At 37.7% G+C, this 17,215-nt stretch overlaps 1 protein-coding gene across 1 annotated transcript in view; it reads left to right on the top strand.

The window, feature by feature from the left end:
- LOC121733979 (serine/arginine repetitive matrix protein 1-like) overlaps positions 1-17,215 on the top strand; it is a 127,049-nt gene that overhangs the window by 104,051 nt on the left and 5,783 nt on the right. The window contains exon 6 of the mRNA XM_042124393.1: positions 11,319-11,508. Coding sequence (XP_041980327.1) covers positions 11,319-11,508 — 190 coding nt within the window. The remainder of the gene's footprint in view (positions 1-11,318; positions 11,509-17,215) is intronic.

The following is a 17,215-nucleotide window of genomic DNA, read 5'->3' as shown; positions in this document are numbered from 1 at the left end:
CAACAAATTGTATCTTTGGTGGTGCAAAAATAAAAATACTGCTGGCAATAACAGTAAGTAAGTAATAATAACACTTAATGTTGTATAATGTATGTATGTACGTAAAAGTAACTTTTACACTACGAATACAAGCTATTTTTAGAAGTTAACATAACAGTAAAGTTATTTTTACTTCTAACGAGTTAACCTTCTTTTCACCGGTTATATATAAACCAGTTTAAGCCTCAAATTATGCCGCCTGCTAATGAGGAGCGAAGTTATAATAATAAGTTTCGCCACAGAAACTTTCATGAACTTTCCTGATTCAAAAGTTTCAAAGGGTAGCTGTCCAATTAATTATTTTGTACTTTTGAATTACTTACCTCTACTTGCCATCATTTACAAAATTACGATTTATTGGGATACGCCTTCCTGTATTTTTTTTAGAAAACTGATCAATGAGTTTTCTAAAAAAATACAGGAAAAAAGTAAAAAAATAATTGGCCAAGCCGAGTCGGACTCGCTCACGAAGGTTATAGAGCAAAAATTGGCCAAAAATTGTGTTTTTGTGTATGGGAGCCGCCCTTAAAAAATATTTTATTTTAATTTTATTATATTATATTCTGTTGTTATAGCGGCAACTGATATACACAATTTGTAAAAATTTCAGAAGTCTAGCTATAGCGGTTCTTGAGATATGGCCTGGAGACAGACAGACAGACGGACAGATATCGAAGTCTCAGTAATAGGGTCCGTTTTTACCCTTTGAGTACGGAAGCCTAAAAACGTTACTTTGATGCCAAATTGTTTTCCCTTTAAAATATTATAATTTTTTAAAGCCAAAAAATCATATCCACCTTTTTGGAAGTCGGTTAGAATTATTGTAAATGCTAAAAAGTAAAAAATTCGGTACATTGATGTATGAAATTTAATTTCTCCTTTAAAATATAAACTAGATGATATTTTTTTAGTATAACTAAAAAAATATTATCATTTTCAAAGTCAGTCAGAGAATATCAACATTTTCGAAGTCAGGATCAGAATGCTTACAGGATTGAATGTCTCTAAAATACCAACGATTTGAACATTAGTCACGAATTTCTACTTTAGCTGTTAGTGCAAATTTAATCTAAGCCTAATTCCTCAAACATCTGCCTCAGTCAAAGTCATTAACAATATCCTGAGTACGTTAATGACCACTGTTAAATCCATCGAAGTCTAATGAGATTTAATTAACAAGTAACTTTCTCGGAAACGGCCATAATTCTCAATAATTTTAGGACTCATTATAAACTTTTCAACAGGAAACATGGAAAACGTAAAGATAAAGAGAATGAAATAATAAAATATGCAGATTTTAAAGTAATATCAGATTGATTTCTGGGCAGATGGACGACCTAAGTAATTTGGACGCGTTAAGTCAAACCCATCCGACAGATCACACCTTTGACATACGACCAAATGACGTAGGTCCGTCAACTGCCTAGAGATCAATTTCCTCGATGGTACAAGCAGAATGACAAAACTCGTAAAAAAATAAAATTGGAAAAACGTGTCTTATAACGTAATGCCTACCAACAGTGGGAGAACTAACCCGGTGAAAAAAAAAACAATAATATAAGAAAATCGCAAGGTGGCCCTGTGCGAGTTTTACCAAAATGTGGAAAATTTATCTTTAACATATTCAGGTGGTTTTACATAGTAACAAAGCATCCATTACATAAAACGTCATTAGATCAGAAATAGAAACTGGACGACAAATTCTAAATATAATTAATTTGACAAATAATTCAAGCGGTAATCAATTTGGCCTTCGCCTAATTGGTGGCAGCGGTGGGATCAATACAAAATGGCCGACAGACGAGTGTTTTATATTTCGAATTTCCGATACGCGTTCTATTAATAGCTATTTATTACGAAAAATTCCTTTTCAATGTTTGAACAAATGTTCAATGGGATAGAAGGCTTTGTACTGTTTGTTCATATAAAACCTCAGCCCACGCTATTTATAACCGGAATTACAATATTCAATTTCAGTATTGTGTGAATCAATATATCAGCTTAGGTTTTTGTTGAAAGGCTAGTTTTGCTCAGGGCTTTACCTACGTGAATGAGTGATAAAATGAGTGAGTGATAAAGATATTTCTCTTATTAATTTTGTTATTTTTTATAGCCACTTAGAAGTCTGCAACCTTACAAACTTTACCTCTTTTTAGCGTTGCGTACCCAAAGGGTAAAAACGGGACATAAAGCTATTATGTTTATGTCACCCTCATAAAGCAGATAAATCTAATGTTAGCGTTAAGACTCCGATTTTATTGATGTTTCGTAGCACCTCGATCGTGGGTATTGCGGGCACGGGAGAGCCATGCTTCGGCACGAATGGGCCGGCTCGACCGGAGAAATACCACGTACTCACAGAAAACCGGCGTGAAACACGTGAGTGAGTGAGTTTACCGGAGGCCCAATCCCCTACCCTATTCCCTTTCCTACCCTCCCCTATTCCCTTCCCTTCCCTTCCCATGCCATACCCTACCCTACCCTCCCCTATTACCCTATTCCCTCTTAAAAGGCCGGCAACGCACCTGCAGCTCTTCTGATGCTGCGAGTGTCCATGGGCGGCGGAAGTTGCTTTCCATCAGGTGACCCGTTGGCCCCCTTATTTCATAAAAATAAAACCATAGATTTTCAATTATTGTTACTCGACAGCCGGCTGCCGCTTGATGGGTTAATTTCGGCCTTAAAATATTTCTTTTTCTTTTTTTTTATATTTATTTGAATCGATCCTAGAAGTTTCATAGCTTGTTCAAACATTCCTAAAATTATCTGATGTAAAAGTTTGTCCTTTCGAATGTAAACTACTCTTCGTAGTTAGAACAGCAACTTTCAAAATTGTAATAATTTACCTGAGTTTGAAACTTCGTATTGTTCGTGTCACAATTAGTGTGAGGTTCTTTAAAAGATATTTCACAACAGTTGTTACAGTGGGACAGTGAGTGACGTTTCAGAATAGCGTCGGTTACGTCGGCTGGACATTTTTAATAACACGAAAGCGCTGGTGAAGGAAACTCTATTATAAAACGACTGTAATGTTTCAAGAGTGAAACCATTTTCGTCCAAAGGTAGTACAATTAGTATTTAGTAGGTACAATCGATGAAATTGATTATGAATGCAGTTGACGGACCTACGTCATTTTTTTTCGTCTTCAATTTTCGTCATCTTCTTTCATTCAACTTTTGTTTTGGCGCATTCAAGTCAACGAACGCAACGCCAACTGTCATTTTTAATAACAAAGCTAAAGTTTTGGATACGGTCAGAAGGCATGCGTCGCTGTCATGCCTCACGTTCGTTGTTGACTGCGTTATAACGCATGCCCTTGACGAACAGAAAAAGGCACAGTGTGGACAAAGCTAATGTATGTCGTAATTTGTCTGGGTTTGACATAACGCGACCAAAATACGTAGGTCCGCCATCTGCCCATGAATCAACTTCTCTGATAGTACTAGCGGCCGCGTAAACAATCTACTATCAGAGAAGTTCATTCCTTGGCAGATCGCGGACCTAAGTAATTTGGTCGCGTTACGTCAAACCCATTCGACCGATCACAACTTACATTGAATTGACATAAGCCGACTACACGACGTAGATCCGTCAACTGCCTAGGAATCAATTTCCTCGATGGTATTATGTAGGTGATCGAAACTAAACATGGAGATATTATGGAATGGAAGCGAACTTAAATTGAGCAAAAATGGTGGTACTTCCCTGACATTTTTTTATTGACCGTTCGACCGACTCGAAAGATAATCACGGTACTGTCTTTCGCCCGATTAATGTTTTATAGGTCTGGTCAAAGTCCACTCGACATCCTGGGAAATAACGATCCCACCAAAAATATTTCATGTTAAAATATGTTGCCAAGACGACCACATGAGGTGTGTCCTGTGAAAAAGATCAGATCTCATGTAGAGCCAAGCTTCTAATCTACACGGCCTAACTCTACCGACCCTAATTTCAACCAATTTATGTTAAACTTGGATAACATGTTTTTTTTTTTTTTGCAGTTTAGCTACAATGCATTATATTATCATTTTCGGCACCTTCAACTTCACCTGATTTTTGTTTTTTGTCTGACAAGTAAGATGATCCATGCGTCGGATGGGCATGTAAAAAGTCAGTTCTGGGCCTGATCTCTCGCCAGCCGTATCGGTCTTCCGTCCCGCTGGGTTATGAGAGTAAAGGAATAGAGAGTGCTCTTGGGTACTGCGCACACACTTGGGCACTATAGAATTACTCCTGCGTAGCCTACCTGGTTTCAGTGATACCGGCCACCGTCACCGTAACCGGTGTGGGAGCTATTATTATTTATATTATTATCATTTTCTAAAGCTCGTTAATATAAGTATCCGGACCACTAAGATGTAAAACGTATTATGAATTCATTAATGAACATTAATAATTACATCTTGTGTTTGCTCGCTACATATTACTGGTAGGCGGTACTTAAGATACTTTTTTTTATGAAATAAGGGGGCAAACGAGCAAACGGGTCACCTGATGGAAATCAACTTCCGTCGCCCATGGACACCCGCAGCATCAGAAGAGCTGCAGGTGCGTTGCCAGCCTTTTAAGAGGGAGTAGGGTAATAGGGGAGGGTAGGGATGGGAAGGTAAGGGAATAGGGGAGAGTAGGGAAGGGAATAGTGTAGGGGATTGGGCCTCCGGTAAACTCGTTCACTCGGCGAAACACAGCGCAAGCGCTGTTTCACGCCGGTTTTCTGTGAGAACGTGGTATTTCTCCGGTCGAGCCGGCCCATTCGTGCCGAAGCATGGCTCTCCCACGTGTAAACAAAATGTGAATTGTGATATACATAACACAACTTACAATATGCAAGTTTCAATCAGGGATGATTCAGCTTTTATGTCGTTTCTCAGTTATAGATGATATTGTTGATGGCTTCGTCAAACCACCACAAAATTTTGTATTAGAATTCTTGGAATTACTACGTAGCGATTCGTTACGTTTGACAAAATATTATGTCAAAACTCAAACAGGTGGACGTTGCGCAGGAACTGTACTTACCGCTTACCGCGTCCCGCGTAAATTAGGAATTTTACGGAAACCGTACATTTTCCCATAAAAATAGCTATACTCCTTTCACGTGGTCTACTCTGCATATACTCTACATCTGTGCCAAATATTGCCATAAAAATTTGCATGAGTAGTTCGTGAGATAAACCCTTTCTAATATTTCCCCCGTTTTTCACACATTTTCCTGAGTTTCTTCGGTCGTATTAGTCCTAGCGTTACTCGATAAATGAGCTATCTAACACTGAAATAAGTTTTTAAATCGGACCTTTCGGAGTTCCTGAGATTAGCGCGTTCAAGCAAACATTCTCTTCAGGTTTATAATATTAAGTGTAGATTTTTTTTAATTATCGCTTGACAAACTCGAGTCTCAATCTAAAAGACTATGAAAAGTACCAATAACAGGGGTGTATTAGGCTCATAATCATGGGACGATGCATGGTATAATATGGTAGTGATAATGATGATGATGGTGAATGTAATTTGCATAGTAGCATATGCTTTCCGTTCTTAAAACAACGCTAAAACTCCCGTTCTCTCAGCCCCTTCCGAACCACGGTATACCAGGTATACCTCGGTGCAAAATCTTACTTGTTGGTAGCATATTATGTCTAGAATACTTCTCACGAAACCGAAGTCACGACATGTTACCCTATAAATTTTGAGGAGTTCCCTCGATTTCTTATGGATCCTTCATCAGATCACCACTTTTGTGAATATAATACCAAATTGGGATGATACCCTATATACCAAAAGAAAAATTTTGAAAATCGGTTAACAAACGGCGGAGTAATCGTTGAATATAAGAAAACGAACATAACACCTCCCCTATTTTGAAAGTCGGTTTATACGTGGGAGAGCCATGCTTCGGCACGAATGGGCCGGCTCGACCGGAGAAATACCACGTTCTCACAGGAAACCGGCGTGAAACAGCGCTTGCGCTGTGTTTCGCCGAGTGAGTGAGTTTACCGGAGGCCCAATCCCCTACCCTATTCCCTTTCCTACCTTCCCCTATTCCCTTCCCTTCCCATCCCTACCCTCCCCTATTACCCTATTCCCTCTTCAAAGGCCGGCAACGCACCTGCAGCTCTTCTGATGCTGCGAGTGTCCATGGGCGACGGAAGTTGCTTTCCATCAGGTGACCCGTTTGCTCGTTTGCCCCCTTATTTCATAAAAAAAAAAAAAAAAAAAATTGTAGCCTATGTGTTATTCTGATGTATAAGCTACATTATTGTAAAGTTTTATTACAATCCGTTCAGTAGTTTTTGCGTGAAAGAGTAACAAACATCCATACATCCAAACAAGCTTTCGCCTTTAAATATCAAGTAGGATAGGAAGTAGGATTATTGTATCTTGAATATTAGGTTGTAACTTGTAACTTCTTAACCTACGTAAGCATCTCTAAAAACTTAACTAATTTATGGGGCAGTAAAAGTTGTAGTTACATTCGCACGAGAGTTAAATGAGAAACAAAGTTAGCGAACTACCCGTAAATAATTATAGCAGTTGTTTAAATTGTAGCATTTTGTAAGTGGAACACTTATTACACCCTACTGCCTAGTTCAAGCCGTGAGAGGCAAGTAATTTTAAATTTGTGTCTCGTCGAGCGGTAGCTATAGAAATTAAATATTATATCGACGTGGGAGAGCCATGCTTCGGCACGAATGGGCCGGCTCGACCGGAGAAATACCACGTCCTCACAGAAAACAGGCGTGAAACAGCGCTTGCGCTGTGTTTCGCCGAGTGAGTGAGTTTACCGGAGGCCCAATCCCCTTCCCTTTTCCCTTCCCTACCCTCCCCTATTTCCTTCCCTATACTCCCCTATAATTCCCTTCCCTACCCTCCCCTGTTACCCCTTAAAAGGCCGGCAACGCACCTGCAGCTCTTCTGATGCTGCGAGTGTCCATGGGCGACGGAAGTTGCTTTCCATCAGGTGACCCGTTTGCTCGTTTGCCCCCTTATTTCATAAAAAAAAATCGGCCAAGTGCGATCGTACTCGCGCACGAAGGGTTCCGTACCGTTATAGAGCAAAAATAGGCCAAAAATTGTGTTTTTGTATGGGATTCCCGTCAATATTTATATTATTTTGATATTATTATTTATTAAAGTACACATATTATAACTAAGGGCTTTGTGAAAATTTCAAGTGCCTATCTGTTGCCATTATTGATTACTAGCAAAAAAGGCCAAAAAAATTACGTTTGTTGTATGGGAGCCCCCCTTAAATATAAATTTTGTTTTATTTTTAGTATTTTTTCTTATAGCAGGTACAGAAATACACAATCTGAAAATTTTCAGATGTGTAACTATAGCGGTTTTTGAGATAGAGCCTGGTGACTGACAGACGGACAGAAATCGAAGTCTCAGTAATAGGGTCCCGTTTTTACCCTTTGGATACGGAACCCTAAAAATTAAAAAAAAAATGAAGAAATTAGTGTATTATGACATAATAATTATTATGAAAAACGCTGAAAAAGTATTCTATGCTTCTTTTGGCTATTATGATTCTTTCTTTGGTTTGGGGATACTTTGAGTCCCGGAAAAGGTCCCGGGACTCAAAGTATCCCCAAACCAAATTTCAGCAAAATCCGTTCAGCAATTTGGGCATGAAGAGGTAACAAACAGAAACACTTTCGAATTTTTCATAATATTATAAATATTAATATGGATTATAAGTCTTCTGTTGTGCATTATCCAATAATAAGGGAACGGACCACAAAACACTTTTATTTTATGTAAATACTAAAAAAGACATTCTCTAAAGAAACATGTCTTAGAGGCAGCTCTTTTTTGAGCTTTTGACTATTAACGAACGCTCTCTGTCAAATTGAAATTACATTAGACAGGCGGAGGGTTAAGTCACGCCAAGTTAAGTAATTTTCTACGTACGCTTGAGGACGGAAAAATGTTTTAGCGTAATATTATGCTATACGTAAAGCTAAGCCATAAGTAAATGCAAATTAGTAGCTATTAATAGCTAAAAGTACTTTCGCCTTTTAAGTTAAAACAAATAGCTATTAAATGTTGCATTAACTTCATGTCTTTTTCTTTTTTCTAAGGTTGTTGTCAAAGTGTTGTAGTCCAAATAAGTATTGCTAGAAACATAAAACATAATATAACAAATTAATAATACAAAAAAATTGTAATGCCAACATTGTGAAATTGGACTCCACATATATAAATCTCGGGATATGATATCTCACTCTAACTTTCTATAGCTTAATGTACGACCTAATCATACTCACATCAGGAAATGCACAAAACGAGTCTGGATGCTTAGCCAAAATGAATTATCCAGTTTTAGTGAAGTTAATGTCAAAAATGTTTGGGATTGGACAATATAATTGTGTGTCACAAGTGTCATGGTGCTGTACTTTGATCCAGTGATCCAATCTAGCGCTGGATTGCTACTGGAATGCAATTTAGTGCACTCTGGATTAGCATAATGTAAACCCGATTTAAGAGGATTCCACACCGCCGTTTTTCCATACAAACGCTGTCCCCTGTTTCCTCCCTGGATAATGCCGGTAGAGTTATGATTTTTTTCCTGAATATCTATGGCTACTATTAGCATGTCCCTATGTTTTCTTTTTTTTCATAATTTAATTATTAAAAAAGATAGGAACGTCCAAAAACCCAAAAAATGGCAAGATTTTCCTCTGTGTTCAAACACTCAGAAAACAAAACTGGCTAGAATATACAAAAAATAAATAAAACATAGGAACACAGCTCAAGCCTTGCTTTAATTCTTAATGAAAAAATTACTTAAATCGGTTAAGTTTTGGAGAAGGAATCAGCGGACAACGAATCGAAGATTTTCTGTTCTTTTATTAGAACTTTTGTCGTGTTGTCTCTATCGCGCTCCGCGGTGGGAGACTTGAGATTGGTGAGACAGCAATACATTTTCAAATACCTATTTTCAATTTCTCTCTCCCCTGGTGTATCCTCTTAAGGGCCTTATGAAAAGAAAACTCCCAATTTACAATTTCCACGGCAAAGTTTCAAAACAAGCTAATAGGGTTTAAAGCCAGCAAAAAGGCTATTTCAGCGTTTCAATTACTAGATCACTAGGTCACAGGTTTAGCTCATAACTGTGATTCGAGTATCACTGACATTCAATTACCTGCCCGTATCAGCTGTTGGTGGGATCAGGTGTTGTCGGGTAGGATGGGATGGGGTTAATCACATGTAGGGTTGCCAACTTTAAAAAATATATGGAACGTTGTGAAGTTCCTACTAATTTTATAAATGTGAAATTCCATTTTTTTTGTTACCTTTTGACGCCTAAGCCACTGATCCGATTTTGCTAAAATTTGGTATGAAGATACTTTGAGTCTCGGGAAAGTACTCCTATGTACTTTTCCGAGAATTCTTCTTACTTTTTCTCCCGGAAAAATGTACGGATCCCGCGCGCCAAACGAATTTTGGCGCAATGAATTTGGGGGCGTCATCTAGTCTAATCTAATATATAAAATTCTCGTGTCACAGTTTTCGTTGCCATACTCCTCCGAAACGGCTTGACCGATTCGCATGAAATTTTGTGAGCATGTTGAGTAGGTCTGAGAATCGGCCAACAGCTATTTTTCATTAAAAAAAAATGGCAAAACAACGTTTGCTGGGACAGCTAGTATATTATAAAAATAAGTCGGGTTTTCCTTCCTGATGCTATAACTCCAGAACGCACGAACCGATTTCCAAGATTTTGCATTCGTTGGAAAGGTCTCGGGCTCCGTGAGGTCTATAGAAAAAAAAAATCAGAAAAAAACTTCAAGAAAAAAGCAGGAAAACAGAAAATCATTTTATGGCAAAACAAAATTTGCCGGGACAGCTAGTTTGATAAAATCAGGAGGCATTGAGTTTCAATAGTAATCTATTTGTAATGAATACTCAATACAGACGTAGTGAATTCAAGTATTCAATTATTAAAATATTGATATGATGTAACAATGTACTATCAGAGAAGTTGATTCCTAGGCAGATGGGAGACAAACCCAGCCGCCGACGGATCACAATTATTATTATTAACATAGAATTATTTACATGATCCAACCAAATGTCGTTGGTCTGTCAACTGCCTAGGATTCAATTTCCTCGATGGTACTTATTAGAATAATGTACTTAATTTTTTTTTGGTGTGTTATTATTTTTTTAAATTAATTAAGTAATTTTTAATAGTATTATTGCTCAAAATCTATTAATGACCTCTCAGGAGACTATAAAAACTAGGACATGTCCTGGAAAAATCGGATTGGCAGCCCTAATTTCACGTTGATGTCGCCACCCCACGCGTCCACACGCATCAGCGAGTGTATAAACACGTTGCTAGTTCAGGAGGTACTACCACATCCGGTTACACGTACTGATAGGAACTGCAGGTTACGGAGAAAATATGGTCAACACGTAAAACAAAACAACCCTCAGCCGATCCTTGTTTTTTTATTTTATTTTATTTTATTAAATTCGGAAAACTTACGGCTAAATACAAGAGCAAATACAAATTACACAAACATGAAGGCCAATTACAAGTTTTCACAGATAAACAGAAAAAAAACTTACATACAAAATTGGAGTCAGTGGTTAACAAAGTAATTATAGTGTAAGGCAAAAACAGTACGTTACAATACAAAAGACATAGGGTACAAATTAAGATGTGAAGAATTTTTTAACAAGACTGTTCTGGACTGACTGTGTTGGAATGAAGTTTCTCATTGCAAAAGGGGGCTAGATGGAAAAAATTAAGATCAAAAGTTGTGACGACACTTTTTGCTATTATTGTAAGCCGTGCGGCGTGCGCCTGTTTCTTTGTCTCGCTCTCTCTCTCTCTCTCCTATAGAAACCAAACCATTTATTTTAGCTTCGTCTTTCTATTTCGCATTGAATAGTGTGGTGTCGCAACAACAACAAGCAATGCCCACTTCTCTGATTGGTTATCTGACATGAGCGGATACAAACAATGTAAAGGAAACCCAATTCTGCACTCATCCTATTGTTTAAGCACCTTAGATATTTATTGTAAAATACCAGGATTTCTAATAACGGCTGCACCCAAGATATTATATTAATGGTTGTTTCATGAAGCCCCAAGCGGCCACATCCGGCTGCGATAACAATAGATAAGCTATTGTGTCTCGTTTTTCCGAAAAACTCATTATTAAAGTTAAATAGTCATTGGGTGTTTGTGAGTGCGGCAGTGAGTGCGTTAATATTAATTGTGTGTTTTACCATAGTTAATTTAATAATTTTGTCCCAGGCGTGCAATACATCCGCGACTGCCCGGCCGAGCCGCGCCTGCCCGTCTACATGGTGGTGGGCGGCGCGGCGGGCGGCGCCGGCATCTGCTGGCTGCTGTGGGCGCAGCTCGCCAGTCGCAGCACCAGCAGCAACGCCAGCGCGCCAGAGACCGTGCTGGCGTATACCCTCACCGTGTTCCTGATCGGATGGTGAGTGATGGTGGTGGTAGTGGTGATAGAAGTGATAATGATTATACGAGGTGTAACAAAACTATGATACTTTAGGGTGATTATGTGTTCCTTATGTAGAGTTCACTGTGAAAGTAGCAGCGCTGAAAAAGCATTTTTTTTGCGATTTGTATAGAATAGCGCCCCAGCGTCAGCAATTCGCTTATCATACAAAACTAAAAAAAGTTACTCTTTCAGCGCTGCTACTTTCACAGTGAACTCTAGACAACGGACATACACACCCTAAAGAATTATCACTTAGTTTTGTTACACTGTGTAACAAAACTAAGTTTTGTCTAGATAGTGATACAGTTTTTACACATCTAACCATAGCAATGATTATAATGAGTGAATAAATAATAATATGCTGTACTAAATGAAAATTTAATAAAATTTCGGTATGCGTAAAATTCTAAATAATAATTATGCACTAGCATCATATCAATATCAATAAGATCAGGGGAGTGTGCCAAAATCTTTTTGTTTCGCTTCGATATAGAATTGCCGATGAAAATGTATGGAATTGACATAAGCGTTCGTTAATATGACGTTGACGTTCGTCTGGTCTTATGTCAATTCCATAACCAAGCGAAAACGAAAAAGTTTCGGCTAAATGGCCAGTACATCAGCGCTTAATAAAATGCAATTATTTGTTATCCGTGAAAGCTAAAACCAAACCTTTAGATTTCTAAGGAATGCTATAAAAATGCTGTCTGTTCTGAACTTAAGGTCGGAAAAAATTGAACTAATTGATTTCAAACTCACAAAGTTCTTACACAATCGTAAAACAATAATACAAAGGAAAGGGCTTATGAGATACTCAAGTTACAGAGAGTTTATCACAAAGCGTTACACGTGGTGACAATTACGGTGAAGTTGTCGAGGACTCGTCTTACGCCAGTTGTTACAGTAGGGGAGCCCAGGTGTAATTTATATTCTCAAGCGTTATAAAGACTTTATGTCTCTACAATGCTCTTCGTCTCTTCTCACTAGCTAGTAAGTTCAGACCTAGTGTGGTACTTACTAGGTCCCAACCCAATGCTAAATCATCAGCGTTAAAAACTTACTTAGAAGTAGATAATTATATATGAAATGTTTTTAAGGAAAATAAAAATAAAAAAGTATTTAAGGAATTCAGCATTTCATTTTAGAGTAAATCAATCTAGCTGAGTCTAAAAATATAACCTATATATTTTTATGTTGGACTCGGATATATTGACGTTTTCTTTGAATCGTCACTACTCTAAGAGGAAGTTAATTAGGGATATTAAATTAATACTAAAAATATTTTTTTTTCAGTCCCAAAAAATTTATCAGACCTTGTACTATGACAACTAGATGGAAGGTCAAGACTAGCTTTACCTGAGGCGCTCAAGAAAGTCGCAAAATCCCTGCATGGGCTCCCTAACTAGAATACTATCGACACCTTTGTAAGCGGAGCACGTACAATTCAAAGCGTTATTTTATTTGATCGGGCTATGAGCTTTAACAAAAAGCTACTTATTCGAAAGGGTACAGAACTGTAAAAGTCACTAAGGGCCTTATCAACTGGCGATTAGCGAGCGATTTGAAAACGACGCACACGCCGCGATAACGCCGCGATTGCGCGGCATGCACGCAGCTTGCCTTCGGCGTTTTGGACACTCTGCAGCAAAATGGATTCTGACGTCACTCCCTAGACGAGTCTACTAAATATAATAATAATCTGTGTAGACGAGTGTACAAAATGGCGTCCACCCACGCCGCGACGACGACGCTGCGCTGTCGCGACGTGCACGCCGCGCAATCGCGGCGTGTGCGCTGCGCAGTCGCGTCGCTTTCAAATCGCTCGCTAATCGCCAGTGTGATAAGGCACTAAGGGAAGGAAAGGAGAGATTTGTATTGTTAACAAATTATAATAGTGGACACAGGCGCTCTTCCACCTGTTATCTACAATGGTTCTGTAATTGCTTTTAGTACAAGCGTAAGTTTAATAATTGCCTCCGATTCATATTCAACCTTAGAAAATACGACCATGTTTCTTCGTATCGCTCCAAGCTACACTAGTTACCAGTACGTCAGCGCCGCTCTGTACAGGCACTGTGTGTGCTATATTCACTGCTGCATCATCCCCATACTCCCGAATATCTCGCCCCTCACTTTCAATACCGTTGCAGCAGGCACGATAAAAACCTCCGATCCACTTCAAATCAGCTTTTAAGTTGCCCTTCCCACAAGTCAAGTTCCGTCCACTCTTCTTTTAATATCCAGGCTATTCTCCTCTGGAACGCTCTTCATCCGGATATCAGGATGTCAAAAACCAGAGACACTTTTAAGCGCAGGGTACGTGAGTTTTACTTGAAACAGTTGGCAGACTCTTAGTTTTCATATTATGGCATAAATTAATATTTATATTTTTTTTAGCATCATCATTGATCAACTATATATTATTATTATTATATACCTATTATATAATATATTATATTGTATGGTTATTGGTTTTATTTATATATAATTTTATGTGTGATAATATGTATATTATAAGTAAGTATAGTATAATATATATATATATATATATATATATATATATATATATATATTTTTTTTCTGTCTTTTATCCTCTTTCAAATCGACTGGCACCTATACAACTTTGTCCTTGTATCGCCCAAAGGTTGACTGGTAGATAATGCCATAAGGCATTAAGTCCACCTTTGTATATATGTGCATAAAGTTTTCAAAATAAATAAATAAATAATAAGACGTAATATTAAATCGCACAAGAATTATTACTTATTATATTACTTATTATTTTTATATAATATTACTTATTATTTTTCCGTGACAAAAGTTTGTGATGTCATTACCCGTGACTTATGCTCGTAATACCTCCAAACCCTTAAAAAATGTTAAATAGTGAATACGTTGCTACCTTTACGTTTAAGGGTCAATTCAGACCCCAAAGAGAGGCGAGGCGTGGCGCGGCATAAATTTGTATGGATTTGACAGATTTCAATTGCGTGAGACGTCTTGCGAATCTGTCAAATCCATATAAATTATTACAATTTTGAAAGTTGCTAATCTAACTACGAAGATCGGCGCCTCAGCGGCAGCCGGCAGTCGCATAAGGGTCAATTCAGAGCGCAACGCGACGAGGCGAGGCGAGGCACGGTGCGGCACAGATTGTATGGATTTGACAGATTTCAATTGCGTGACACGTCTTGGGAATCTGTCAAATCCATATAAATTATTACAATTTTGAAAGTTGCTAATCTAACTACGAAGATCGGCGCCTCAGCGGCAGCCGGCAGTCGCATAAGGGTCAATTCAGAGCGCAACGCGACGAGGCGAGGCGAGGCACGGTGCGGCACAGATTGTATGGATTTGACAGATTTCAATTGCGTGACACGTCTTGGGAATCTGTCAAATCCATATAAATTATTACAATTTTGAAAGTTGCTAATCTAACTACGAAGATCGGCGCCTCAGCGGCAGCCGGCAGTCGCATAAGGGTCAATTCAGAGCGCAACGCGACGAGGCGAGGCGAGGCACGGTGCGGCATAGATTTGTATGGGTTTGACAGATTTCAATTGCGTGGGACGTCTTGCGAATTTGTCAAATCCATATAAATTTAGAAATGCATCTACGCGTCGCGTTGCAGTCTATCTGAATCAACCCGCAGTGACTATGTATACGCGTTGATAGATCACCATGTCAGTCAGTCACCTTTGAGTTTTATATACATAAACAGATAGACACATTTAATATTAGAATTTTTTTTATTTATTTATTTAAATGCACAAAACACATTACAATCCCAACTAAACAAATTTAATATACATTTAAATGTAAGATCTAGATCGCAACGTAACAAATATGTGCACACATTAAAATATTAACATAAAACTAGCACAAATTTTGGTTTTTAACTTAACGCAGTACATTTGGACGTAACTTATTTCACTTATAAGTTGCAGAGGTAAATATGCTATGGAGGATGTCTTTGACGATTTTAATATATTTATTACGGTTGTGTTCAAAAATGTCCAATTTTAAGCTGTCTTTAGCTAATTCATTATATTTTCTAGCTATGCGTGTTAAAGGGTTAAAGTAAGAAATATTATTCTTGTAGACCTGTAAAGCAAATAAATTTGTACGATGTACTCTACGTGCACTAAGCTTGGTATTTAAGCTAATTTCAGATAGTAATTCCGACGAATCAACAATATTATGCACAATTTTATAGAAGAACAATAAGTCAAAAAATATGCGTCTATTTTCAAGGGTCTCTATTTTGAAATGCATAAGTCTATCATGGTAATTTAAATTTAATCGACCGGGAAAATGACGATAGCAAATGATTTTAAGAAATTTTCTCTGGACACGTTCAATGTCCTCTATATGTATTTTGTAATTAGGGGACCATATATTATAATATTGGAGCAGTAATGATTGAATATCCCTGAAAACATCATAAAGACATTAAAATTTGTTTCATATAAAATATGTTTTCGAAATACTAGGAATCAATTTGTTTAATAAACATTTCCTGAGCACTAGCAATCAAAATGTGCTACTCGTATCTAATTTCAAATTCCTAAAATAGGGATGATGACAAGGTCAAAGATTAGCGAATTTTGTTAATAAAATAAAGAAATCACGGTAAAAAATAAGTGTTTCCAAAATTTCAAAAAAAACGGATTATAGATTCGTCATGTCTGTCTGTTTGTATGTCCGTCCGTATGTCACAGCCACTTTTCTCCAAAACTATAAAAGCTATTATAACTATTGAAACTTGGTAGGTAGATGTAGTCTGTGAACCACATTAAGATTTTGATACAAAAATGGAAAAAAAATATTTTTTTAAGTTTTACCAAGCCAATTAAAACAGCCAAACAATTGCGTATTTTAACACGATTGACGTTGGTTTGAATTTGATGCAGTTGGCATTAATAATTAGTGTAGCATAAAAATTTGATTAGATTGGTTAAGTTAAGTTGGTTAAGTTCTACTGTTTGATACTTACACTGTGTTTCAGCATTCAGAGCCACATAATTTCAGACAATTTTCACTAATTCATTTTAACCACAATTGTATCACACGAAACACCGAAATGAACGTTGAGGTAAATGCATTGTTAGTTCGGAGTATTTTAATAACTGACATAAAATAATGAATTATTTAAAAGCTTTGTCCACACTGTGCCTTTTTTTGTTCATCAAGCTTGACTTGACTGCGCTATAACGCATGCCGCGTTATAGCGCAGTCAAGGTCGCACGTGAGGCATGCCCGCGACACTATGACACTTTTCTTTCCAACGCGGGTGGATTTTAACGCATTCAATTATTGAATACTAGATGACGCCCGCAACTCCGTTGCGCCAAAATTAGTTTATCGCGTGGGGACCGTACATTTTTCCGGGATAAAAAGTATCCTATGTCCTTTCCCGGGACTCAAAGTATCTCTGTACCAAATTTCAGCCCAATCGGTTCAGCCGTTTAGGCGTGAAGAGGTAACAGACAGACAGACAGACAGACAGACAGACACACTTTCGCATTTATAATATTAATATGGATATGGATAATAATATGGATTATGCGGTATGCCAAACGAAATTTGAATAAAAAAGATGATGACGAAAATTGAAGATGAAATTGCATAATGTGGACATAGCTAAAGGAAATGTTAAACCATGAGGTTTAGCGTTGTGTTA

The sequence above is a fragment of the Aricia agestis genome, chromosome 14 (assembly GCF_905147365.1).
Source record: "Aricia agestis chromosome 14, ilAriAges1.1, whole genome shotgun sequence".
Taxonomy (NCBI): domain Eukaryota; kingdom Metazoa; phylum Arthropoda; class Insecta; order Lepidoptera; family Lycaenidae; genus Aricia; species Aricia agestis.
The sequence above is the reverse complement of the archived record's forward strand: the minus strand, read 5'-3'. Positions and strand labels throughout refer to the sequence as shown.